General features: G+C 43.6%; 1 protein-coding gene across 3 annotated transcripts in view; it reads right to left on the bottom strand.

Moving 5' to 3' along the window:
* FAM171A1 (family with sequence similarity 171 member A1) overlaps positions 1 to 12983 on the bottom strand; it is a 73908-nt gene that overhangs the window by 14787 nt on the left and 46138 nt on the right. For 2 of the 3 annotated variants that reach the window (XM_079948300.1, XM_079948301.1), the window contains 2 exons: positions 10873 to 11031; positions 8872 to 9048 (listed from right to left, as the gene is read on the bottom strand). In XM_079948300.1, coding sequence (XP_079804426.1) covers positions 8872 to 9048; positions 10873 to 11031 — 336 coding nt within the window. The remainder of the gene's footprint in view (positions 1 to 8871; positions 9049 to 10872; positions 11032 to 12983) is intronic. The other variant, XM_079948299.1, reaches the window with a different exon arrangement.

The raw sequence follows: 12983 nt of genomic DNA, 5'->3' as shown, positions 1-12983 counted from the left end.
AATGGAAAGCGTAATGCTGGTGGTCAACAAAAGTGGTTTAAAGACTCTCTCAAGGCAAATCTTTAAAAATGTAGTATAAACAGCGACAACTGGGAAACACTGGCCTGCACGCACTCCAATGGGAGAACAGCCTTTACCCAAAGTGTCATGGACTTTGTTGATGCTCAAACTCGGGACGAAAGGGAGAAATGTACTAAGAGGAAGGCACGCTTAGCAAACCTGCACCGTGATCAACTCCCATCCGGAAACCTATGTACCCACAGTGGAAGGACGTGTGGATCCAGAATTGGCCTCCACAGTCACTTACGGACTCACTGTTAAAACTGTGTTTATGGAAGACAATCTTACTCGGCTACGAATGATCGCCAAAGAAGAAGAAGATGTTCTGCCTCCAGAGTTTGGAGGCAGCAGAGCTTCTGAATGCCATTTGCTGGAAGACACAGGAATGGAGCCTGCCCTTGTGCTCATGTTCTGCTTGTTGAAATCCCACAGGAATCCGTTCAGCCCCTGTGAGAATAGGATGATCTATGATTGGCCTGATCTAGCAAGCTCTCCTTATGTTCTTAATAGATCCATCTAGCTCAGCACTGTCTACATGGACCAGCAGCAGACCTCCAGCCCTACCTGGAGATGCTGGGGTCTGAACATCTGCAACAACAACAACAACAAATTATTTATACCCCGCCCATCTGGCTGGGTTTCCCAGCCACTCTGGGTGGCTCCCAACAGAATATTAAAAACACGATACAACATCAAACATTAAAAACTTCCCTAAATAGGGCTGCCTTCAGATGTCTTCTAAAAATCAGATAGTTGTTTATTTCCTTGACTTCTGATGGGAGGACGTTCCACAGGGTGGGCACCACTACCAAGAAGGCCCTCTGCTTGGTTCCCTATAACCTCACTACTTGCAGGGAGGGAACTGCCAGAAGGCACTCGGAGCTGGACCTCAGTGTACGGGCTGAATGATGGGTATACTTCAGATGCTCTACAACGTATCGATGGGCTTCCCTACTTTGCGTGCTTTAGGATAACCAAATTAAAAATCACACATGTACACTTGTTCTGACATGCAATCTATATGATTTTTGCTAAGTGCAGGAAAAGAAATCCCTCCCCGCAAAGGATTACTGCTTGATTCATTACTAAAATCCAAGTTGAACTTTTCATTTTCCCCCTCCTTTGTTACCGCTGTCATTTTAAGTCTGCATTTCCGTTGTATGTTTAAATTACCTGTCTAATACTGAACAAAAGAACACAGCTCTTCCCTGCACTTAGCAATTCTAATTACATCTGAAGGAAGAGGGAGGGCGAATTATGCACACAGGTAGCTTTCCATTGTTTTTGCTCCCTAAATGCTTTTTTTTTTTCCGGGGGTGGGGGGGAAACTACGAAGGAAGAACTCCAGGGACATTATACATTATACTGCAAATTACTGCTTCACGGTTGGCATAGACTATACTGCTTCCTTCTCTGGTGAAAAAAAGAAAAGAAAATATAAATGCAAAAGATTCTTTTTCAGGTGCAACTCTTCACGGTTAGCGTTCAGACACCACATCACAGCCACCACCCCAGTTCACAATTCACACTGTTTTGATTAGAAGCGAAACCTATAAAGGAAGGCAGCCTCCTGGGAGATCATCTGATTTGCCTGGCAGAGGCCATAAATGCAAATCATGGGCAGGGCGTGACCATAGCTCAGTGGAAAGGGACATGCTTTGCATACAGAAGGGCCCGAATTCAAACCCGGCTGTCAAAAAGATCAGGTAGCAAGGGATCAGTCCGTGGCTGCCAGAGCAGGCAATATTATAGTGGTACCTTGGGTTACAGACACTTCAGGTTACAGACTCCACTAACCCAGAAATAGTACCTCGGGTTAAGAACTTTGCTTCAGGATGAGAACAGAAATTGCGTGGCGGCAGTGAGAGGCCCCATTAGCTAAAGTGGTGCTTCAGGTTAAGAACAGTTTCAGGTTAAGAACGGACCTCCAGAACAAATTAAGTTCTTAACCCGAGGTACCACTGTAGCAGAATTGACAAGTGAGTAGTTTGGCCTGGTAGCAAGGCAGCTTCCAAAGCTTATACCCATCACTCAGGTGTACCTGAACTAATTTGTATGAAAACACCAACCTCCTCCAACCTGGTGCCTCCAGGTGTTTTAGACTACAACTCACATCAGCCTCAGACAGCATGGTCAATGGACAAGGATGATGTTGTCCACAAAACCCGGAGGGCACCAGGGAGGAGAAGGCTTTGTTTTTACAGCGGGGAGATCCTTGTATATGCATATAAAGCAAAATTAAGACTTTTAAGGAAAGATTTCTGCCTGAAACCCTTGAGAGCTGTTGCCAGAGACCTACTGAAGTTTCACTGAAAATGGGGATCTGTTCCTTGTAGGCTTCAATCCCAATGCAGCATAGACTTGCCTTATTTTACCTACAGCAACAGTCTCTCCAAGGCTGTTTTCTTTTTGGTGGCTGTCTGCAGTCTCTGGCTCAGCTCAACCATGGTTTGCGCTAACTCATGGCTTCCAATTATAGTTTGCCAGTCAATCATAAACCAGTGTATATCAGCTCAAACTACACACTAAACCACATATAAGGTTCTTTAACCATGGTTTGATATGACATCAGCACTGAATCCTCATAATGCTAAACCATACATCTAACTATGCTTTACTATGATCACACCTGTCTGTTTTGTCTCTCTCTGCTCTTACAAGGGGGAAAAAAGCCACAATCCCCTACTTAGTGTTATATCAGACTCAGAGACTGTGCTACAAGAAACCACAATAAAAAAATCAAGAACAAACATCAGCTACAGATCATGGTTTACTTGAAGCAGAACAAACTACGACGAAAAGACATAACGCTAAGCCAGGGACTGCAGTTTGTTTCTTCTCAGCATGTGGAAAGGAGCAAAAGAACCCTCTTAGGTACATTGATGTCAAACCATTAACTATGGTTTACTGTGATGTGCAAACTGGACTGCTGTGTCTATAGGAGGAGGTTTAGCTGCAAGTGCTGTATGCAACTTTGGCTTTTACACCTGCACTTCAGAAAATTAAACCAACATGTCTGCACCCTTAGCTTTTAATTGCTCCTTTCCAGTAAAACCTAAACAGAATGCAAAGCATTCAACACAGCAGCAGATCTTTTCCTCTCTACACCATAGCATGTCTGCTATCATGCAATTATATTTGCCTCCATTGCATTATGTAGTTGCTGCAACTGATTTAAAACTATTGGGGGGGGGGTTCATTTCTATAGCAACCAGGGAATACCTCACTCTTTGGAAATGGTTAAAACATATAATCCTTGGGCAGGATAGTCTCTTTTTTATTTCAGAAAGAAGCACTTAACAATGATATTCTCTTAAGGCAGAAAAGGATGTCCAAAGCAAGTTATCAGCAACTGCCAAATAAAAAACAGCATGAGCTGTGAACTTTGCAGCGGCTCAACTTCCCCTCTGTAGCTTGAAAACAATACTTATATAACAAGCAATCTGATGTTGTTAACAATGTTGTTTCGGTAGGCACAACAATAAACGGCTTGGCTACAGTGACTACAGTCATACGTTGGTTTTCAAACAGCTTAGTTCTTGAATGTTTTGGCTCCCGAACGCCGCACACCCAGAAGTGATTGTTCTGGTTTGCAAACTATTTTTGGAAGCCGAACGTCTGATGGGGCTTCTGCAACTTCCGATTGCCTGCAGGAGCTTTAGTTTCCAAATGTTTTGGAAGTCGAATGGACTTCCGAAATGAATTCTGTTTGACTTCCGAGGTACGACTTGTATGGATGAAAGATAATTTCTTAAGATGTGTTTTGTATGCCGCTGTGGTCTTTTACCACAGTTCTGCTGTTCATTTGCACACTTCTGTATACATTTGTGTACCTTAAACCTGAACACATTCACCACTGAGTAGGTGTACACATCTGAGGATTTTGAGGCTGGGGACAAATGGAAACAAATGAAAAGCATTTTGGGAGAGGCAGGGCTTTTCTACTACCTCCCCAAATATTCCTTTTGTCCCCAAAGCTGATCAAACAAGCTTTGCAGGTATTTTTTCCAACCAATACAGAATCTTCCAAAGCCTGTTTACCAAAGGCAAAAGCAGGATGAGTTGTGCCCATCGCAAACAGTAACACTTTGAAAAAGAAAAGAAAACTATCTGATCCTGGCCCTTCATTTGAAGGGTACTGCTGTGGCCTCTTTTACTGAGACTGGAGTTGTAGTCCTGTCTTGTAGCTGCGCTTTTATTATTGTTCTTAATTGGTTTTAACTTAAGCTGCTTTGGGTCACTCTGTGAGAAAAGCAACTAAACAACAACAACATGTACACCACATGCTACCTTTGCCAAATTTTAGATCCAACAATATAAAATGTATTTGTTTGGCATTTATTCATTCAATTTATATTTGTTCATTCAGTTTACTCCTCTTTTAAATCCAGTGGGCTCCACTCTCCTCACCACAGGAAGAGGAAGTATGAAAACATGAGGCTCATCTCCAATCTTTCCTGGTGAAAATCTCTGGGGAAAGCAATGCCTGACGTTTGTAGGTATTGCACAGTCAGTCCTGAAGGGCCAACTGTGCGCATTGACTCAAAATATGTCAGGCATTTTCTGAGGATCACCTCCAAACTCTTTATCCCAAAGCGGTGCAGGTAAGCACCTTCAGTACACTAAGCCGGTGAGCAGCACCTTGGCATGCAAACGATCCATCACAATTACTTTTGGATTAACTGGCGCTTGGTTTAGATTTACTCAGGAGGGGGTCACAGTGGTCTATTTTGCATGAAATAGAGCTAAAAACACGGTTATGGTCCAGGATGTCGGCTAAGTGTTCAGGAAAAGGAGGATGTGAGCCAAGAATGGTACACAAGAAGCTGCATCTCACGGAAACTGAAAAGGAAAGAGCACACAAGAACAAAGCACGCAAATTCCCTTTCCTATCATGCAGACAATAATAATAATAATAATAATAATAATAATAATAATAAATAATAAATTTTATTTATATCCTGCCCTCCCCAGCCGAAGCCGGGCTCAGGACGGCTAACAATAATCAAATAATCAAACAATCAAATAATCACACATTCTAAAAATATTTCATTATAAAAATTAATTAAAATCAAATTAATGGCAACCGATTAAGCAAAATTCTGTGCAGGTTGCCAGAGGAGGGAGTCAGGCTGCGCCCTGACTAAAGGCCTGGTGGAACAGCTCTGTCTTGCAGGCCCTGCGGAAAGATGTCAGGTCCCGCAGGGCCCTTGTCTCTTGTGACAGAGCGTTCCACCAGATTGGAGCCGCAGCCGAGAAGGCCCTGGCTCTAGCTGAGGCCAGCCTAACCTCTCTGAGGCCTGGGACCTTGAGGATGTTATTGTTTGCAGACCGTAGGTTTCTCTGTGGGGCATACCAGGAGAGGCGGTCCCGTAGGTATTAGGGTCCTAAGCCGTATAGGGCTTTAAAGGTTAAAACCAACACCTTAAACCTGATCCTGTACTCCACCGGGAGCCAGTGCAACTGGTATAGTACTGGATGAATGTGATCTCGCAGCGAAGACCCCATAAGGAGTCTCGGCGCGGCATTCTGCACCCGCTGGAGTTTCTGGGTCAGTCTCAAGGGCAGCCCCACGTAGAGCGAGTTACAATAATCCAGTCTGGAGGTGACCGTCGCATGGATCACAGTGACTAGGTCAGGGCGAGAGAGATAAGGGGCCAACTGCTTAGCTTGGCAGAGATGAAAAAATGCCGCCTTTGTTATAGCTGTAATCTGCGCCTCCATAGAGAGGGAGGTATCGAAGATTACATCCAAACTCTTAACGGACGGTGCTGGCACTAATTGCACCCCCGCAAGAGATGGGAGTTGCTCCCTCAATCCCATATCGTCCCGCCCCAGCCAGAGGACCTCTGTCTTCGAAGGATTTAACTTCAACCGGCTCCCACGTAACCATCCAGCCACAGCTTCCAGACATCTTGCCAGTGTGTCTGGGGCCGAGTCAGGATGGCCACCCATCAACAGATAGAGTTGGGTGTCATCAGCATACTGATGGCAACCCAGCCCAAAACTCACAGCTGTGAGGCATTTGCGAGCTTTTTTGCGGAGACAAAGCCAATAAATGCTACTTCTGATACTGTTAATTGCCTGCAAAATTTTTGGAGCGGACACACAAGCGATGCATGTCTCAAAATGTCCTGCTGAAATCCTGTAACTTTTTAATATTGCAAATGTTCTGGGGAAGTGGGTGGGTTGCTCCACTATAGTTGTGCTGTTGTGCGAGAGCACCTCTCCAGACAATGGCAATGCAACAACATTGGTGAAGTGTCGCAGAACATCTAAATGAGGCAGAATGATGTGTGGACGGCCCAGTATAAATCAAACCACTAAAGCTCTATTATTGTGTTGCAGAACACACCTGCCAAAAGCGACAGCAGTCTGGTGGGACTCCTAATGATGTTGGCATAAAATGTATTCAGGGTGAGGCACAAGGAGCAATCCAGGAGCAACCCATTGTCCTTGGCCTGTTTGCATACAAGGCACAGCAAACATTGGCAAAGCTGCTTGAGCAGGAAGAGGAAAGGGAACAAGTCAAAAGGCCACTGATGGACTTCTAACAAACATCAGAAATAATTCGCATTGCGCTACAAGTCGGTGAATGTCATCGAGTCGCGGGAAATCTGGCAGGCTACCATTCTATCTCCACCTGTACATTAACATCACAGGCTAATGGATGTATGCTTACTTTAGATCCAAAAAATTGAGGGCTTCCTTCAAAGGCGTGACAGTACATCCCACTAATGCATCTCTCTGCCTGTCATCTCCAGTAGAGGCAACTGCTGCAGATTAAGACATGGAGTGTATCTCCAGCTCGCGGAATAAACTTCGAAATGTCTCTAGGGCACAATTAGGCTGTTTAATTTTATCAATTATTCAAAAGGTGCCACTCCTTTAATTTAGTATGCTTTGCATCCAAGGCAGTTAAGTTTTGTTTGCAATACTTCATTCTTGCCTGGAGTAATATGGCATATAAATGGATAATTGCAAAGTAAACGATCAGCGTGATTTATTATTATTTCTTGCTTTAATATAACAGTTCTAAGGACATTTGTGTGGAAGAAAGAGCTATTGATTTCAGTGGATCTTCCTACACTGGGTTACAACACATGACACTTTCTGAGCACAGCATCCCTAGTGATATGTGCCACTGCATGTCAATGATGAAGTCAGCTGATTTCAGACTCTGGACTTAAGTGGTCCGACAAGTTGTCCTTCCTCTTTAGAGGTGAGGAACCTCTGGCACATGGGCTCAATTATACCCACCAAGTCTCTCCAATTGGCCTGGGAGGCCGTTTTTGCCAAGTTACACCCACCTGCCCTAATCGTGATGTCACATATGACATATAAGATGTCACATGTCAGGCAGGTAAAGTCAAGGCTTGGCCGAATGGATGTTTTCAGTCATTGCTGATAAGTCGATAAAGCACAGGGGAAGAAAACAGCTTGGCAAGAAATTGGGGTGGAGATGTGAGCTGGCACATTTAAGAGAATTGTACATGAAACTCTGCAATCTTGTGACGTTAAATACAGTTATGCAGTCCATGAGTGTTGGACAAGGAAGATTTTAAGGGTTAAGAAATTTGAAGATGATTTTGGAATGCTAAGCAGGATATTATATTAGGAAATCCCTCCCCCTGTTTATCAACATTGGTAATTTAACAGTATATCTGATATGGTACTTTGTTTACTTCTGTGTATATGTACTGTTTTGTCTGCAAACTGAAAAATCAGCTTCATAAAATTTTCTAAAAATTACAAGTATTGAATTTTATGTCCTAATTCTTGAAATAAAATAATTTTATTCATAGCAAAGATGCTGCTCATTATTATTACTGCTGTTATTAAGAATATTACTCATAACTATTGTCATATTTAATAAATTTATCACGATAAAATAAAAAGTGTCCCCATGCCATTGGAAACAAAGGCCCCAAACCAGGGATGGTGACTCTCTAGGTGTTGGACTTCTACTCCCATGAGCGTCTGCCAGTATGGTCAATGGTCAGGGATGATGGGTACTGAAGTCCAGTATTACTGGTACTGAGGTTAGCCACCACTGCCCTAAATTAATGTGAATATGGCTAAATTTGCCAAGGACTGTTCTATCCGTATATGCTGAAACAGATGTTTAAATACCAGATGAGGAAATTCCCTTCATTCAGCTTACCAACTGCATACTATTTACAGCTGCACATGTACCATTTTTTAAAAATACTCAGCAGGGAGCAATATATAAAGCAGATAACCAGAAGAGCGAGAGATTTAAGTGCCTGGCCACTGTGACTTAATGATCTAATTCAGAAAGCCTCTTTCCTCGCAATCATTTGCAAATGTATGTGCCAACCTTTTAAACAGGATACAGGAAAAGGTGGACTGCTACTTGCAGGAAATAAACCAGGCAAGCATGAGTCAATTTTCTGTCTCCCTTCACAGAAGTAAAAATGGCAATCTTGAATCGTAAATGAAAACTGAAGTAAATGGGCCCTTGAATTAATGGATTCTACATCCTGGAATTAAACTAAAAGACAGCCAAAATCCAACTGGCAAACAACAATAAAGGCAGTGTCACACTTGGCTTTGTGAAACACAAAATACTAAGTCTCACTTAAATAGGAGGCTCCCATAAAAATTCTACCCCAAACTGTAAAATAAGAACCGCAAAGGAGAATTCTCATAATCAAGCAACAACAAATCATTCTTGAACCATCATGAATAATTGCCTCTCATTACACTTCAGCTGTGTTCCAATCTGAGGTTGTGAATTATCTAATGAAGTGTTTGAAAACTGAGGATTAGTGACAAAAGGCTCCTTACCAAATTTTTGGTCAAACCTCCAAGCGGGCACATGGGTGCTATGCTTCAAGTTGTTGGTTGTAGGGAGAGGCACTGTTACATAGATGGGTCCATTCACTGGAACTGGAGTCCCATCGCTTCTGAGTAAGTGAACACTAACTGCAGTGACAGGAGTAAGATCATACCTAGTGTTATTTCCTGTAAGCAAACGAACAACAGTATGAAAATGCATAAAATATAACTTTCAAAGCCAATTAATACATAGAATGATTATATGAACACCCACTATTTTTTATTAACGAAACAGCTTCTTGCTACCTAAGAGTGGCATGACCTGGACACCACTTTGCAAAATCTAAAGCATATGAGGCCAGTTACAGGCAGTGGCAGAGCCAAAATGAACATGGCGTTAATGGCGTGATTAACAATCACAATGAGGTTTTTTAAAAAATAAAAAGGGCTAGTTCTTGGTAAAAATCCCCCTCTTCCCATGTGACATTAGAGGGGGGAAAACTCAAACTGGCTTCATGATTGCAGCTGGAGATGGAAGGCTTAAACACCCCTATCCATATGGCTGATGACTACCATCCCCACAATACCCAATTTTTACTTTTATTTTAGAAAGCTACAACGTGATTGCTAATCACATCATTAACTAATGTACAGTTTGGCCTTCAGCTCATTCCAATTCAACATTACAATCCTACAGAGGTTTTAACTTCCTTGTTTCAAATTGCTTAAGAGTTTGGCCACATGCCTCTCAGATGAAAGCACCACTGATTACATTGTCTTGCTCTGTCCATCCCATACACCGACAGCTTGCTGGTGACAAAGAAAGTGGCAAGTGAAGGATGACCATGACAAGCAATTGTTGTTCCTGTCATCCTGCGGTGGCGATGCTTTCTCTGCATGTGGACATTTAGCAAATAAATCCAAGGTGTGAATTGAAAGTACTTTCACACACATATGAATGACCTGTCAGTTTCCCCATTCAGCTGCATCCCTTCACCCTGCCATGATCCACAACCCAGAGACCATGCACTGCAACACAGGGGGGTTCAGAGGATGATGAAGCTTCAGCTCTGGCCTTGGGGAAAGAACAGTTAGGACTGTCTTCCAGACCCCCCTGACTGAGACATGGCACCCGTCTCCCCAGCCTATCAGGATCCAAGGGCTGCAGAATATGGTAAAAGCCAGTCAGTTCATTTGGGATGGTGGGGTGTACCGCATGACAGGTCCAGACTACTTATAAGAAATTTGTTGTTGCTAGATCAGCAGTTCTCCCCATATGTTGTTGGACTACAACTCCCACCATCCCTGAACTTGGGCCTTGCTAGCTAGGGGTGATGGGAGTTGTAGTTCAACAACATCTGGGGACCCACAGGTTGAGAAAGGCTGTGCTAGATGCTTGCTGAGACATCAGCTTGCAATGCTAGCTCAGCAGGACCCTGGGAGCTCTCCAAGGTCCTGTAGGTACTTTGGGTGCCTTGCATTCCTGACTTAGCTTCTTGGTGGGACACTGTCCAGCTTTCCCTATGAGCCTCAAGCTCTCTTAGGACAAGACCCCTTATTTCTGCAATGGCAGGAGTGCCTGCTAGGTGCCCTATCATTTCAATATTGATGCAGAGAACTAGATGCAGACAGCCTTGAGGAAGGGAAGGGGAACAGGCCATTCTGACCAAGTATAAATTAAATGTAGGGTTTTATTTTTATCCTTTGCACTTTAAAAGGCCATAAATCAGGCCTGCACAGTCTGTGACCCATGAAGCAGAACAGCAGAGTCCCTGGAGGATTGACTTCAGTTTGGTGGGTCACAAGTCTCATAGGACAGCTACAAATGATTTTGGGGGTTGGGTTATCCTTTTTTAAAAAAAATAAATAAATCAGGAAAAAAGTTAACACAGGCAGTAAATAACAGTACTAGTGGCTACACAGAATTGGTACTATTCTGGTAATACTCGAACTAAACTAGTCCGATAGAACTTAAAACATGCTTTAATAATCACAAGAACAAAAGTTTACCAGTTCCATTGCCATCATATCCTTGTAAATAAGGAAAACTATCCACTTCCCAAGGTGAACTAGCTGAAGTAAGAAATGCTGTGAGGTCGCTAAAGCTGGTATTCTCTGGCAGTTTCAAGGCTCTCCTTTGAAAATGAACTTTGGGCTGGATCCGTGCACCTAGCAATAAGCAAAGGAACAGAGCAACTAAGCAAATGAATCTACATGAAGCAAATTTTCTATAAATGCAATTATAACTTTAGTAGCAAAGCCATGATATTCCCCATATTCCCCACAGGATTACATTTATGATATCTATGGGAGATAGCCAGCATTCATGGTTTGCTTAATTTAATGGATTCCAGTGAAAGCAAACAACGCCAGCAGCAATTAGCATTCAAAAATTAAGCAAGCAATAAGTGATACAAGATCCCAATGGTTAATTCAGCTAGGATGTTTGGCTATTTCATCTAAAAGGAAGCCATCATCCCTCTTCAAAGTCAAAACGTACCTTTAACGGTGCAGTCCTATGTATACCTTCTCAGAAGCAAGTTCCATTGCATTCACTGTTAAATGTGCCTAAGATTGCTGTCTAAAGTTATCTGCAGCAGGAAACGGCTAATTGTTTTAGTACATGTAAATCCTGAACGTGAGCAAACGATCAGGCACACAGAAGTAATGTGACAGGGCAATGCAATTCAATGTACATTTGCACAGTACAGTTAAAACACAGAACTGCCATTCCCAGTGTTTCCTGGAAAGGAGGACTGTTAAACCTTTATGGGAATTGTAGATATGTGATGAACACAGAGCTCTCCTAACAACTCTCAGCACCCTTGACAAACTTCAGGTCCCAGAATTCTTTGGTGGGGGGGAAGCCATGACTACTAAAGTAGTATAAGGTAAAAAAGGTAAAGGACCCCTGGACGGTTAAGTCGAGTCAAAGGCAACTATGGGGTTGTGGCACTCATCTCGCTTTCAGGCTGAGGGAGCCGGCGTTTGTCCACAGACAGCTTTCCGGGTCATGTGGCCAGCAGGACTAAACTGCTTCTGGCGCAATGGAACACCGTGACAGAAATCAGAGCATACAGAAATGCCATTTCCCTTCCCACCGCAGCAGTACCTATTTATCTACTAGCACTGGCGTGCTTTTGAACTACTAGGTTGGCAAAAGCTGGGACAGAACAATGGGAGCTCACCCTGTTGCGGGGATTCGAACTGCTGACCTTCTGATCAGCAAGCCCAAGAGGCTCAGTGGTTTAGACCACAGTGCCATGTGTAGGGGGGCTCATTTGTTCTCCAGGTGTTCACTTGCTTTCTCTCTGTGTCTGTGCCTTCACTTACATTTACCATCCTGCTGTAAGAAGTTAAACTCCTTACAAAGGCCACTTGCAGACCCTGCTCCATGTTCAGCTAGAACATGTCACTAAACTGCAATAATGCAGGAGGGAGTTACGTGAGGGCTGCATGCATGTGTGTATGTATGCAGAAATCTTTGACTTTTGAAAGAAGAAGAGTTTGGATTTGATATCCCGCCTTTCACTCCCCTTCAGGAGTCTCAAAGCGGCTAACATTCTCCTTTCCCTTCCTCCCCCACAACAAACACTCTGTGAGGTGAGTGGGGCTGAGAGACTTCACAGAAGTGTGACTGGCCCAAGGTCACCCAGCAGCTGCATGTGGAGGAGCGGAGATGCGAACCCGGTTCCCCAGATTAGGAGACTACCGCTCTTAACCACTACACCACACTGGCTTAAGTACAGCCTATGGTCCACCCAATGTTGCCTATGACCCCACCCACCACTGGCATTGAGGCCCCAGGAGGATGCCTCTTGAGGGAATGTGAACACAGGGAAGCCATTGCACCACTGGCCTGCAGCATCTCTCAACTTGAAGGCAGTTCTGGGGTGGAATCATGCCCAGAGAAACCATTATGGTCCTCCCTAGGTTTCTGAATGGCCCTCGTTCATTAAATTCCTGCTACTTTATAGTCACTGAAGCAAAGCAGTAGTTCCAGAAAGCCAGGAGTGCAGGAGTCTTTGCTGGCTCTGGTGTCAAGAAAAGACTTATCACCTCAAACCTCCATCCTCCAGGTCTAGAGCAACTTGGCTTGATTCTGTTGAAGAGTTCAAACA

The sequence above is a fragment of the Podarcis cretensis genome (genome assembly GCF_951804945.1).
Source record: "Podarcis cretensis genome assembly, chromosome: 12".
Classification (NCBI taxonomy): domain Eukaryota; kingdom Metazoa; phylum Chordata; class Lepidosauria; order Squamata; family Lacertidae; genus Podarcis; species Podarcis cretensis.
This window is presented reverse-complemented; position numbering and strand designations above follow the sequence as displayed.